Source organism: Eleginops maclovinus, chromosome 23 (assembly GCF_036324505.1).
Source record: "Eleginops maclovinus isolate JMC-PN-2008 ecotype Puerto Natales chromosome 23, JC_Emac_rtc_rv5, whole genome shotgun sequence".
Lineage (NCBI taxonomy): Eukaryota > Metazoa > Chordata > Actinopteri > Perciformes > Eleginopidae > Eleginops > Eleginops maclovinus.
Genome location: NC_086371.1, coordinates 25585084 through 25600269, shown reverse-complemented (window position 1 = coordinate 25600269; position 15186 = coordinate 25585084). Strand labels below are relative to the sequence as shown.

Here is a 15186-nt window from a genome sequence, read left to right as displayed (position 1 = left end):
AAGCAGAAGTCCTGGTCCAGGTCCATAAACACAATTCTTACCAGTAAATAAAGTGTATATTCAGCATGTTGCCAAATATACTGCTGTGTAGAAGGTAACACTGCTATGTTGATATGTACAATGGTTCCTTTTATCTGTACTGTTTTCGTAATGCAAAGTAAGTACAAAATGCAAGTAGCCTAAATGTGTTTTAGCAAACCATTATTTATTGGCTCAAAATAACGAAAACAGAACACTTGGAAGCATCTATATACGTCATGTTTTTTGTCAAAATTGTCAATGGAAATGCTCTGAATGCCTAGTGCTTTGTTTACGGTATTTTACATCCATGGTTGAAGCCCGACCATCAAACAAAAGATGCTCTATAACACAGATTCTACTATCCATCTCTGTCTTCACCATGAATGAATGTATCGTTACCTTCACATGAGTCTGGCCAATCAGAAACAACTATCAGAGGCAAGCTATCGTGTTGTCTCGCGATAGTTAATGGGAGTCGGATTCAAACTGTGGCGGCTTGACAGCGTAACCTACAACAGACCACTGATCACAATCAAGGTAGCTACATTTGTTATTATCGTAAGAAAGTGTTTATTGTATGCCACTGTTAACACAATCTCAGTAAATGCAATCTAAAGTACCCTAGACCCAAGACTAATGCACATTTTCGGAGTTTTGTGTGATGAAAAAAGGTCTGTGGATGTAGCTAGCTAGTTCAGACGCCATTGTTGTGTATTTTGGTCAACTGGTAACGTTTAAAGACGTTACGTTAACGTTGTATGCTCTATTCCGCATTTGCTGTCTATCAAGCAGTTGGTCAATGGAAGTGATGTTTTAAAGTTATTTAAATATCACTTCACTCGAGGCTGTAGCGAACTCCATTTTGAAAATGTACAGGTGACGTTACTCTCCAACGTTACGATATTCAACGTGGAGAAACGAATGCACAACAACGTGTGGCTGCTACACAATGCCACATAAAATGTGTGATAACTGCATTTCTGCTTCAGCATTACTAACTCAGTAATGTCTAAATGAGTGCGTTCACGAACAACGGGTGGAGTTAGCAGCATTTGACCAATCACAAACATGGATAAGTGTGCTGTCAGCATTACTACAGGTTTCACATGATACACACTATAATATTAAATATACATATAAAGAGGTTAAGCACACAATGCAGACCAAAAGTCGACACGGTTGCAGCTGCAAAGTGCAGGAACAACAACCCTGTCAGTGTGAATGTGTACATGAACAGTTTTTTAAAATCACTGCACATGTAGGCTAAGGTACAAGCAGATCTGACTGACATTTGCTATATATCATTTATCCTTATTAACTATAGTTATATGCTGTTTTATGATTCATTACATGTATATCTCCTTTGAAACAGCTCAAATGTAATAATAATTTTAGAAGACTCCTGTTTCATAGGATTTTGATAGAGTAAGAGACTAATTGTGTACAAATGTTGGACCGAGAATGGTTATGAATATTTATAAATTACATCAGTTAAACAGTGAAATCTCTATAAAATAAATGACAAGCTGAATTTTCTTATCTTCAAAGATAAGAAAATCCAGCTTGTCGATCAAAGCACTTCACTAGCAAGAGCTCTGCTCACCACTTCCACTCTTTGGAATCCAGCTGGAGCGGCCAGAGCGTTTACTTTGCATGGCAACTGGATCTTATTAGATTCAGCGGATCACAAAATGATTCAGATTTATTTAGTGTTTGTGTTGTGAGGCAGCCAGTGTCCTTTGAGGAGCTGCTTGCACTCACAGCCATGTTTGACACCACGAGAGGACTCAACAATAATAGCATCTCCTAGCAACAAGTCAGCGTGGATGCAGCATTAGCACATATCATATAGTTCTATTAGAAATGTAGAGTGTGTTTCCATTGAAACAAGAGCCGCTGCTGCTATTGCCCATTTCACCACCGGGTCAAATTAACACCCGGGGAAGACAGATGCTACACATTTAAATAAAATACCCATAATTCAATGAAAGTAGAGGTCATTAATTTTTCTTAGAAGGAAAATAGCGTGGAGACATCTGTGTTATTTGTGTGGCAATGAGATGTAACCCCTTTTTTATCACATCCAAACTTTGAATTGGCGTGAATTTTGACCCGAGACCAGGACCTAATAAACCCACACTTGACTCCAAGAAGCTTCAAACTGATTTTTGCGGACTTAGAATGATTGTGCTCGCTGAGAATGCCAAACGTTCCACAGCGCACCAACAGCGAATGGAAACTCTGTAATACAACTATCAGATTTAAACGTCATCGATTGATGCCTTTAACAAAACTTTGAATACAGATGTCCATAAATTATAGAGATTACTATTTCTTTTCACCCTGTTTACTCTCCTAATTTAAAACGCCATAGTTTCATTAGCATTCGTCCTGTTTAATGTTCCCTAATTAGGGTCTGAGTAGTATTGTTTTTATTCATACCACATATTTATTCAATTAATAAGTTGGCCAACAGGAGTACTTGACCATAGTTAGCGACATTCGCATTTACCATAAGAAATAAAATACTAGGTAGCTTGTCATCATTTCTTCAAATTTCTGTCTGCTTTGGTCGTTTAGATTATTCCTGTTGTTATACAGCATTAATGTCTCAATTATCTGCTGTGCAGTCAATTCAAAACAGTCTGATTCTTAAATTTTCCCAGGCTGGACACGTTTTTTCTAATTCCTTGTCCAAACTCTATTGTCACGGATTTTGTAATTAATGGAGCAAGACCCCCCCCCTGAACTCCTGGCCCCCTCTACAGTATCATCATTGCAGACTGCGCAAAATGCTGTAATCCTGGAGAAAGCCCTCCGGTACAGTTCACTATCGCCCCTCAATGTTAGGAGCACTTCCAATCAATTCCTAATAACTTGCAGATGGGGCACAGTTGTCACGCATTTAACGGTGATCTTGCGGGGAATAAACACATCGGCCTCAAGCAAAAGGCGCTTGCAGCTTGCAAAGGCAGGAACACTCTCTGTCACGTTGTGTGTAAATGAACAGCTTTTAAAAGCCCAATGTCAAAGGTCTGAATTGCCGATTCGCTATATTACTTGATCTAACTGTAGGTTTCAAAAATCGAAAGCTCTTCCCCCCAATGCCTAAAATGCTTTTCGAAGACGGACCTGCTTCAAAGCTGACCCATAACAGACAATTGACAAATGGACCTAAGGTTATGGACGTTGACATTACTCAGTGAAGACTGAGTCTCAAAAGATAAGTGACCAACGCGTGCTGATTCGTATCCAGGTCAGATCCCTGCACGTCCACATTAACTAAAGCTGCTTAAACACTCACTCTGAATCACTGGCATTTCGCCAGCGTTTGCTTTGCATCAACTGGTCTTAATAGATTAGTCCGACCTTAAATATATTTATTTCCTTCACTCTGTTTGAGACCTGTCTTTAAGATCATGACTCTAGCCATTTTAAACAAGGGATGTTTAGTTAAATATAACAACTTGCAAAATAAGTGGATTTGCATTTAGACATGACTCATATATTCCAAGACTAAGTTGGTTTTTGACAAGTGCTGTGTACATGCTCAACCTACATTAACGAAACGATCCCAGTTAGTAAAATCCAGAATGCACTGACAGAGTCATAACTTTCCTTAGAGGAAAATATGCTGACGTCTGTCGATTATCTTCAGGCAATAAGTCCACAATTGATCAGCAACCCCTGATTCGTGGAAATCCAGACCACCGAAGCTTTAACCCGCATGTTCCCACGCCAATTGTATACTATGTTTATTACCTTCCAATTAATCGTTTTGTTTTCTAGATGTCAGTTGTCCACCGTACTTACTTGTTTCGGAAAAGTAAATGATTTAAAGTCTAGTTATCACGCCTCTGTCCTTTTCTTACATTTAAATTCAAGTCTCATTACAGATGAAAAATAGATGACCGTGAATGATGATGCATCATTAAGCGCATACATGCGTAGGACATCAAATCTATGTGGAAGTCACTATATAGATCTGCTTTTAAGTCTACTTGCGATCTTTAAATTTTATTGTCAATTATAAGTTGCGCACAGTGAACAGGAGACTTTAGAAACGTGTGACATTCGTCATAACCATAAAGAAATAAAATACATAGAGATGAGCAGATTATTATTTCATAATTTATTTTTGGATCTGCTTTAGGATGTTTATATTTAATACATGTTAGTTAATACATAGCATTAATGTTCTCAATTATCTGGTGTGGCATTTCAATTCTACATCAAATGTTCCTGATTTCTTAATTTCGTCCTTGACACTTTTGTCTCTAATGTATTTATCCATAACTCTAAGAAATGTAACAGTTATTTGTAATTAAATGGAGCAACCCCCCCCCCCCCCCCCCCCCGATGCCACCCGCTACAGTTTTTCATCGTTTGCAGTTAAATGCTAAAATGCGGGAAAACCTGGAGAAACCCTGCGTCACAGTTCACTTACTGAACGCTCCTGCAGATGTTGGAGATGACTTTTCCAACAGACCTAAATAATCTGCAGATGGGGCAACACATTTGAGGAGGTTCTAGCAGGTGATTTTTGACGGACCAGGCAATAAAACCTCCAGTTCGTGGGTCCTTTAAAGCCAAAAGGGCCAGGACCATATCTGGAGAGCCCTCATTCTTGCACAAGAGCTGGTAAACAGTCTTGTCAAGGTCAGCGAAGGTTGTTGGGGTGGTTTTAAAGTCCAAGCCCTCCACTGCAGCCCAAATGCTATCAAAGAGGCTCTGAATGATGCCCCCGAGGTCCACAAGAGTGTGGGTCACTTTAGATTTCTTGAAGGCTCGTGTCACGAGCTTCTCCACAAAAATCTGAACAAAGACTCTATTCAAATCCCGCTTTCTGTTTACGTCGTCCTTCAAACGATTGGCAGTTGTCTCCTTACAAACCGAGGCTGGCTCCAAAGCCTCGACCCTCTTAACCAAGGCCTCTGACTGAAACGGAGCGTAAGGCCCCATGATGGCCTGTTGGACCCTTTGACTCTGGGTGCCGACCTGAGTGTTCACAAACCAGCTCATCAGTGACACAAAACGCCACGACTGATTGCGGATTTCCGCGTGCATGGCGGCATGCGCCTGAGGAATGGCCAACGTCCCGACAGACGAGTGCCTAGCAGGCTGCGGGAAATCACTCTGTGACATACCACTAGCTACATGTCTGTACAACATGTCGATTAGTGCCTGAGTAAACACTACGTGCTTGACACTGGAGCTGTCCTTGAACCTTTTAGAGATACTAATTTCTTTTCCCCCCTGTTCACCTCCCTCAGTTTCGAGAAGAACGCCTACACTTTTCATCAGTGAGATCATGGACTTCTTAGTTTCCGCTTTGGGGTCTGAGTGGAATTTGTTTTTGAGCTTCACCACCATGCGATGAATCCAAGCCTTGGCAAAACGCTTTGCCAAGCAGTTCTTGACCTTCAGATTTATGCCCCGCTTGCATTTGCTCTTCTGGTTCTGTTGACCGGTAGACTTGTCAACATCTGTCTCCTCCAAATTCTCCTCATTCTCGGTCAGAAGGACTGCGATGTCCTCCGCGGTGTTCGCGATCTCCAGATGGCTCTCCTCTTGCAGCAGTTCAAAAACCTCATCATGCAAATCTTCCAGGACGGGATCGGTGATTTTTCTCACCTCCTGGTCAAGGATTTCTTCCACGGATTTTTGGTTCCGGATGTCAATGACTGAGTCCCCTGAGGAACTCTGCCCCTGGCTTCCTAGTAGGAAGGAAATCACTGAGAGCGGTGACGCAGATCTGGACTCCTTTTTATCCACCAATGGTTCCTCCACGGGGACGAGACCCAATCTCCTAACACGTGTTCTACGGCGGCATCTCCCAATTCTAATTTTCCCTGAAAATGCCTTCAGCATTGTGCAGGTGTGCTCCACCATAACGTTGAGCCTGCGGGGGGGAACAACGCCCTCAGCATTGTGCATTGGGGTAGAGAGGGCAGAGTTCACGCTCTCTGTCACCTCTTTGCTAATGACAGCTGTTAAAAGCTCCAAGCTGTCGTTCTCGATCTGGCTCTGAACGTCCAGAGCTTGGGAAAAACTCTGGGAGAGCGCGTCCCCCAGACTGGACCTGATGCTCTCCTCAGAGACGGACCTCTTCATGCCCATAAGAACAGACAAAATGGCCTTAGTTAGGGACGTCACAATCTCCAGTACAAGATCTGCCACTACGATTAAGGTGGCGTCATCAGGTGTGCCTGATCTTAACAGAAGCCACTGATCTGCTGTCATCCCTTTAATAAAGGGCTCAATAATAAGGAACAGAGTCACTCTGAGATCTGGCATTTCTCCCTGTTGTTTGCTCATGGTCATTATAACTGTATTAATGCACTAACCAGCTATTTAAACAATAATGTTATGATGATTTTTAAATATCTAGATATTTAAAAAGGATGTGGATTATTGTGAAATATCTAACAATGTCTAAAATAATGTGGATTATATTTAAATGTCCTGATATTCAAAGACTAATGTGGATTATTTGCAATGCTGTGTGGAGTACTAAATTGAACAAACTGATCTGTAGGTAAGAACCAGAAGACTGACTGACAGGGAGGAACTGCTCCCTTTGCAGAAAAATATGCTGACGTCATTCTGAACTTCAAAGCCAAAATAACGTCACATAGATCAAAGCACCGAGCGATCGCTAAGCCCCGCCCACCGGAGCTTTACAGCCGTTGCTTGGCAACCACTGCCAATTGGAACTATGTTTATTTCAAACCTTTATTAACGTGTTGTTTTCTGATTCTGATTTATGTTTTTTTTTTTTTAACCTTTATTATCACGTTTTAATGCGTTTTCTTACATTTATTTGCACATATCCCATCTAACAGCAAAAAAAATGACCTGTGAAAGTTATGTAGCATCATTTCTGACATAGAAGGGACTCATACAGAATGTGGAAGGCAATATATAGATCCTTTTTTATGAAATTTTGCCAATTATCAGTCAAAAACATCTGCTGAACCATCGGCAGTTATTTTTATTTTGTTGGCAGCCTTACTACTTACTAGCCAACTGAAACCTCAGATTGCTTATAATAAGGAGAAATATGAAGGGTATATTTCAAGCCTGTTATGTGAATAATGGAGCTGCCCCCCATTAGTCGACACATTTTTCATAAAAAAAAAAAAAAAAAGTACATTTGCACGCTGCATGTGCTATGATGCGTCAGCCGGAAACCATATTCGATTATACTTATCGAATTTCCTGAGGGCCAATTCAAAATGGACAAAGGGCCGCATTTAGCCCACCCCGCCGTAGTTTGGACACCCCTGCTCTACATGTAGGCCTATGCCAGCCATTCCAGAGTCTGGAATTCCAATACAGAGAAATGTTGTCAGTAGTTTATAGAATACAATAAAAATGAACTTTAATTTAACTCAAACACAAACCTATAAATAGTAAATATGTGCCACACATTGCATTGCCTTGTCACTTTGCTCCTGGTACTTTAATGTGCGCTGCATGCGAGTGATTATAATCCATAAAAGTAAAAAATTCGACCTGTTTTGATTTGCTTTCATATCTCTTTTTAATTTCCTAAGTTGGTTTCATGCTGCCGGGGGTTGCAGGTAAAAGAAAAAGCTAAACTTGATATTCCAAGTTTGGATACAAGACTTTCTCTAAGTTTGTGCACTGAGCTCTGATTGGTCAGTAACACATTGGTCCGTTTTTCCTGGCAAACAACGTGAATGCACATTTTCATTGATTTTGAGATTTTCCCACTTTTTCCAGATGGCAGCAGAAGAGGAGAACCAGCGTCTGAGGAGCCAGCTGAGGGAGCGGGATGAGCAGGTCCATCAGGCTGCTCAGGCCGGGCTGGACCTCCTGAACCAGCAGATGGAGCTGCAGAGCAGACTGGAAGAGCAGAGGGTGGAGATGACCAACGCACTGGAGGTATGACTCTCTAGCTATAGACCATCACTGTTAACATTTAAAGAGGGGTATGACAATTCAGGGGTATTTTAAATAACATTACTACTACTACTATTAAAGACGCAATGTGTAATACTTTAATCACCTTCTCAAAAACTATTAAAGGGCAACATTTAACCTCTGGAGGTCACCACAATATCAAGGTTTCAAGGTTTTATTGCACTGATTCTTGAAACTTTGGCAAAAACATGTCCCACTAGGAAAGGTGCTAATTCTGTTGAAAATTAATAAAATTTTCATGAATAGAAAGAATCAAGGTTATAATCAGGGGGCCCTTTGCACATTTGTAAGGTTCTTTCATAGGTTTGTATTTAATTTGTATTAATTTAAAGATTGTATGCTGGCGCATTGCCTACAAAATCAGTTGTCCTCGGATAGGAGATAATAATTTCAACTTGATTAAAAAAAATCAAAGTAATAATTGAATTGAATAATATCTTTACCACATGAAAGAGTACATTGTAATATCTATAAAAAACTACAAACAGTGAGTTTAGAACAATATTTACTATTATTTTGTGGTAGCTCAAAATGTGTCCCACATATTCGTCACCACCGTCAGATATTTATATAAAGCAATAAAATCTGGCAACTACAAGGTCAACTACATTTCTGAGGACCCCCATTGTCAAACCTTGACCTCTACTGCATGCTCACCCAAGCTCCTGTAAGTTTATCATTTTCTCTTAAACTTGTTCATATTTTTTGACACTGCTCTGTCACAACCATAACATGTCACCACCGTTTCTTTTTTATGAATAATATTATATTAGATTATGACATGAATGTATACTTTTCAAGAAGGGGTCTGAGATAGCTAGCAATAGAGGGTAAACAAGATGGCTAATGTGAACAACTCAGGCATATCATGTGAAAGAGTAGGTTTTTGTCACCACCGTCAGATTTTCTGTCTGATGGTGGTGACATATAGTCTGACGGTGGTGACAAAATCCCCCAAATGGTCCTCAAAGGAGGCTAGAATATAATTGTTGATCACAATAAATACCAATATGACCTGTAATGTTTCATTACTTCCATTATTTCTGTAATACCACCAATATTTCTTCCATACAAGCCTACACTGCATGCTAGTACAATTGATGAACTATACCGTCAGCCTATTGTCCGACCCTAGGGGATGAAGTGTGCCTTCCATCTCTCTCAATTCACTATTATGCCATGTTTATTTTGCTTACATCATTTAGGGTGCACATAGTGCACCTACTACCTACCTACATAGCATATAGTATACAATTCCCCTTGTAGGCTATGCACCTCCAATGACTACTATGTCATGGCATGACAACATTTAACCAAATCTAACATGCACTGTAATTCCCTACAATTTCATAGTCATTACTCTCAACTTTGACTTTGTATTTTAGGAAGTTATGGCTAGACAGCAGCTATCAGTTGAGGAGAGAAGGAGAAGAAACAGGGAATATCAGAAGAAGCGGAGAGAAAAAATACACAGTGAGGCAGAGTTAAAGGATGAATACCTCAGAACGGAAAGGCAAAGATGGAAGAAGAGGGTTGTGGAAGGGAAGCTCAAAAATATCAATGAATTGAATGAAAGGGAAAAGAGAAGTCAGAGAAAGGCTTGGAAACGTAGACAACAAGTATCAAGAGAACGTAAGAGAAAGGGCTCAGATCACCCAGAAACTCCCCCAGACAGTCCAGTGGATCAGGCCATACACGAGCCAGCTCGGTGTAGGCAGGCTATAGCAGGAGAAAGGGAAAGAAAGAAAACAAGAGCAAGATACTCTAGAGAGCTGAAAGCTATGAGAAATAAACTTCAGGAGGTAACAAAGGATAGGAACAAAATTAGAAAGCGTTGGGTACGAGAACAAGCTAAGAATAAAAAAACACAAGAATCACCAAGAAAAAAAACAGAGCAGCTGCTGCGGGGAAGCCAACTCAAAAACCCTGCCATCAAGAAAACTCTTCTGTTCCACAACGCACTCATTCATGAATTGAAACAAAACAAGTCTGCCCACAAGAAAAATAACTTGACTCTGTCAGGCAAGGTTCTGAAAAAATATCGACTAATTCACCAGACAAGGCAATTCGGCGTAACATATAACACACTGCGGCAGAGGAGGCTTACTGACAAAAAACCTGCATACATTCAAACAATTACTCAGAAGGTTCAGGATTTCTTCCATAATGCAGCACGAATGACAACTGACAAACAGGACACAATCACGCAAAAAAATAAAGCATCAGAGAATGATCTTGACGGATACAGTATTGAACCTCCACAAGGAGTTCACCAAGAAGGAACCAGGAGTGAAGCTCAGCTATTCATCCTTCTGTGCCTTACGTCCATTCTATGTCACAGCACCAAGACCATCGGATCGTAAGACATGCCAATGTCAGTTCCATGAAAATGCTAAGCTGATGCTTGAAGTCCTAAGAGAAAATGGTGTTGTCAATTCTAGGAAACTGGAGGATAGTTTTGAACTTGTCTGCTGTTCACAGATAAGTGAGGCATGTCTTCTGCGCTCCTGCACCCGGTGTCTCCACAAACATACTCTTCCCACACAACAGCAAGACCAGACCAATGTTGAATGGCAGCAATGGGAAAGAGTTAAAGATCAGACAGCAGATGGGCTCCACTTCAACACAAGACTTGTGATGCACAATGGCACGCTGGGAGAGCTTATCCAACTTTATGAAGACAAACTGAAGACAGAAACAACAGCACACGTCTGCTCAGTTCAGAACCAGACCAGAGAGTACAGGAGCATGATTGAGAAGTGCAATGAGAGCACAGTAATTGTGCATGTGGACTTTTCTGAGGCATGGAAATGCAAGTATAGTTCTGAGGTACAGTCATGCCATTTTGGTCAGAACCTCCCACAGCTCAACCTGCACACTGGCATGTACTACACAAAAGAACAGAAAACAGGCTTTTGCACAGTATCAGAATCAAAGCGACAAGATGCGTCTGCCATTTGGGCTCACATGGAACCAGTCCTAAAAGATGTTCGTTTAAAGTTTCCAAAGGTTGACACCATTCACTTTTGGTCAGATGGCCCCAGCAAGCAGTACAAAAACAAAAAGAACTTTTCTCTCCTCTGCAGTGTCCCTCCAACTCTAGGTTTCAAGAGACAAACCTGGAACTTCTTCCCCACCTCACATGGGAAGGGAGCCCCAGACGGCATTGGAGGAACTGTGAAACGGACTGCAGACAGCCTTATACTGCGGGGGCATGACATTGTCAATGGGAATTTCTTTCATGAGATGGTTGGCAGAAGTCTTTGCAGCACTAAGCTCTACTTAATTGCTGAAGCTGACGTGCAGCCATACGATGCACTCCTTTCTCAACCACTAAAACCTGTACCTGGAACAAGGAAACTCCATCAGGTCACACCAACACACCGAAACTCTGAGATCCATTGCAGATCACTGTCCTGTTTCTGCACTGAGCCACAGATGTGTGAGTGTTTCAGCCCAACACTATTCCAGCTGACCGACAACACATCCAGGGTACAGGTTGAGGATGATGGTCCTGTACCAATGCGAAAGAGAAAAGGTCCTTTGGCCATGTTGATGGAGGAAATGGAATGGGGGGAAAGTGAGCAGGAGGAAATGGAGCAAGAACCACTGACCAAGAGTGGTCCTGAGGGGACTGTGACAGATCTATCTGCTGATGTAGTTCATTGCGGAGATTGGCTTGCGGTCATTTATGACCAGAATTGGTGGTTGGCAAAGGCTGTCACTGTGGACGCTCATCATCAAGATGTGGAAGTGGAGTTTCTCCACCCTCATGGGCCCAACACACAGTTCCATCCAAAAGGAGGCGGAGCGGATAAGTGCTTCATACCATATGACCATATTCTGGTCAAACTTGTGGAACCATCATCACCAGGTCGTGCAAGCAGGACGAGGGAGTTATACAACCTTTCTGCTGAAGTCATGGACTTCATAGAGGAGAAACATATAAAATGTATAGTTCCTAAAGCTAAATGAGAGGTGGAGTGACTGTAAAACAGTCAGGGAATTCTCACAGGAGTTCACAAATGAATTATTGTTATTTTTGTGCCAGATGTGTTCTGTAGTATTTCTGTATTTTCAAACATCTCAGTTTATGGAAAAGAGACTATAACATGTAGTTATTAATGTATCTGTTCTTCACATCAAATAGTTTATAGTTTAGTTTACAGAAGAATATGATCTATATTATTTTATGAGTTGGGGGCACTGCCTGACAGTTAAATATGAGGTCAGTGATGCTTTCTATCTTATTGCCACTGGTAATGATTCTTTTTTATTTATGATGATTATTAAGGGGAACTTTTATTAATGATAGCCTATTACTAAATCATCTAAATGATGATAAATGATTTTACTATGATGATTTGATATTTGATGATATGGGGATGGGGTACTTTTAAAAAAGATATTGGTTTAATTGAAGCCTACCTTATATTCCTGGAAAAATGTTTATCACAGTTCTCAGGATTGTTACTTTATGGACCTAATAGTTAAATAAATGTGTTAAGCAAGAATCTATTGACTTGAGTGTAATACATTTTGGAATAATATGTTGTAATGAGGCCACTGTCACCACCGTCAGATTAGTGTCACCACCGTCAGTTCTAAGGTCACCACCGTCAGAGGGAGATTTATTTGTTTTAAATGAATATGCTTACGATATATTTCTTCAGTGCTGGTGAGTTATTAAAGTAATAGTCTTGTTTAATACAACAATATGTTTGTTTAATGAAAACACATTATTTTTCCTATTAAGGCTTAAAGTAAACGTTGTATGATGTTGATCTTTTAGAGGAGTACATGTGAAACAGTATAGAAAATTAACAAAACTGAATATTCACATTTAACAGCATATATGTGTACTAAACACATTACCAGATAATGATTTTAAAAACTCTAAATACATATTAGACCAAATAAATAAATACAAAATAGCTTTTTATTGTGTCTGACGGTGTTGACAAAAGCAAAGTAATAATTGGAAAAACGCCTATTTTAAAAAAAAAATACAAAATGAGGAGGTTGCACCGGTACATTGCTGAAGAGCTAAGACCTTGGTCTATAATGATATACCTTTAGATTTTGTAATTTAACTAACTGTTTATTTTCAAAATTAAAACCTGTTTTATCCAAATTCCCAAGAATCAGTGATTGGTCATATGCACAACATATACAACGGGAACAGGTTTTTTATTGAACCACTTTTCATAAAAAAATACTTTTACTTAGTAACTTGACAATTGTCAACTCCGTCTGACACATGAAAAAATGTTTTTTTTTTAGTTTGATCAATTCAAAAACACTGAAACATCTTTAAGCATGTAGAACTGGTGTGCCTCAGCAAAGTTCAGTGATAAATTTACATTGCATAGACTCTTAATATTATTTTTCATTGTTTTGGAACAAGCCATTTCAAATTATCTTCATTTAGTTTACTCATTTTTTAATTTTAACCATATAAAATCAGTGGCTTTGCACGAACAAGACACTAATGCATGTAGATCATTTGGAGTATATATATGAACACACTCAATTGAACAAAAGCCAAAAGAATTTCTTTTAAAAAAGGAAAAACCTTCATCTTACGGTGTTGACACACAACTGACGGTGTTGACACATTACTGACGGTGTTGACAAACTAATGGAAAATTAAACTTATTAAAGATATTTCTCTACTTTTGACATGAAAAAGGTAGAGAGTATCAAGGGAAAGAATGTCAAGCTTAAGAACACCTGGTGACAGGATATTTAAGGCACACATGAAAAGGTCAAAATGTTCCTGGTCTCAAAAGAGAAAACAAATGTAGACCATCTGGAGGTCCTCTATAGGTGATCTATACAGTATTTTAACTAAACTGTATATCTAACTGAACTGAGGACACAATAAGATGAGGACTAACTTAGAAAGCTATTTAATAGTGTTAATTGTGTAAAAAGTGTAACAGGATCCATAATTCTCCCCATGTGTTTCCTGACTCCTTCCAATGGCTCACTGAAAGAAAAGTGAGCAGTTGCACTCATGAGGTTAGTGTTTCTGTAAATCTCAATTGGTTGAAATATCTGTTATAATCCAGCTATGCTCTAACACAGGGGTTCAGACAGATTGGTTGAAATATCTGTTATAATCCAGCTATGCTCTAACACAGGGGTTCAGACAGATTGGTTGAAATATCTGTTATAATCCAGCTATGCTCTAACCCAGGGGTTCAGACAGATAAATCATCTTTTTTCCAAAGGGCCTCAGGCAGGTAAGTTCTATTGCTTCAATTTCTCTCGACACGTAAGTAAATAAATAATTGCATCTATTTTATCTTATGTAGATATTTTTTTTAGATATATTTAGTTCCATGTGGTTCTGGTGAAGCCAAGAGTGGGTGGTACTTCAGAAAGGAGGTAAAAATGTTTCTTATTCTTATACTGCTTACTGGGGCCATCTGACCAGAAGTGCACAGTAGTAACTGATGGACATTTAGTCCGTAAATCTCAGAGGACAGGATCCATGTGAGTCCATATTGCTGCAGCATCTTGTCTCTTAGACTCTGAGACCGAGCAAAAGGCCACCTTTTCACCCCTGGTGTAATACATTCCAGTATGAAGAGTTAACTGAGGTAAGTTCTGGCCAAAATGGCAAGCCTGAATTTCAGAGGCATATTTACCCTTCCATGATTCTGAAAAATCAACATGTAAAACAACTGTGCTCTCACTGCATGTTTTAATCAAATCTCTGTATGCTTTTGCCTGATTGTGAACCAGGCACACATGTGTTGTTGTCTCACTTCTTAGTTTCTCCTCATACAGATGAAGTAACTCTGAAAGACTCCCACTATGCATGTTCAGTTTCATGTTGAAGTGGATCCCACTGGCTGTTTGGTCTTGAACTCGCTCCCACTGCCGCCAGTGAACACTGATTCCACTTATTTCTGGAGCCAGAGCTGTATGCTTGGTTTTGCACCGTAAGCTATTGTGAAGAAGGCAGGCCTCATTTGCTGGAGTGCAACAAACTAAGTGAAAACTATCCTCCAGTTTGGTTGATTTTAGTACACCCGATGACCTTAGAACCTGAAGCATCAAGTCTGCGTTTTCATGATGACGACACAGACAAGTACTTCTGTCAGATGCCTTCGGTGCTGTAACATAGTAGGGCCGCAGAGCACAGAAGGAGAAGTAACTCAGCTTCACGTTCGGGTTCTTCTTGAGAAAGTCACTATGGAGGTT

General features: G+C 40.0%; 1 protein-coding gene across 2 annotated transcripts in view; it reads left to right on the top strand.

Moving 5' to 3' along the window:
- The first annotated feature begins 420 nt into the window (after positions 1-420).
- The window catches only part of spdl1 (spindle apparatus coiled-coil protein 1), a 32344-nt gene continuing 17578 nt past the window's right edge, over positions 421-15186 (top strand). For both annotated transcript variants that reach the window (XM_063875952.1, XM_063875951.1), the window contains exons 1-2: positions 421-558; positions 7771-7932. In XM_063875952.1, coding sequence (XP_063732022.1) covers positions 490-558; positions 7771-7932 — 231 coding nt within the window. In that variant the 5' untranslated portion in view covers positions 421-489. The remainder of the gene's footprint in view (positions 559-7770; positions 7933-15186) is intronic.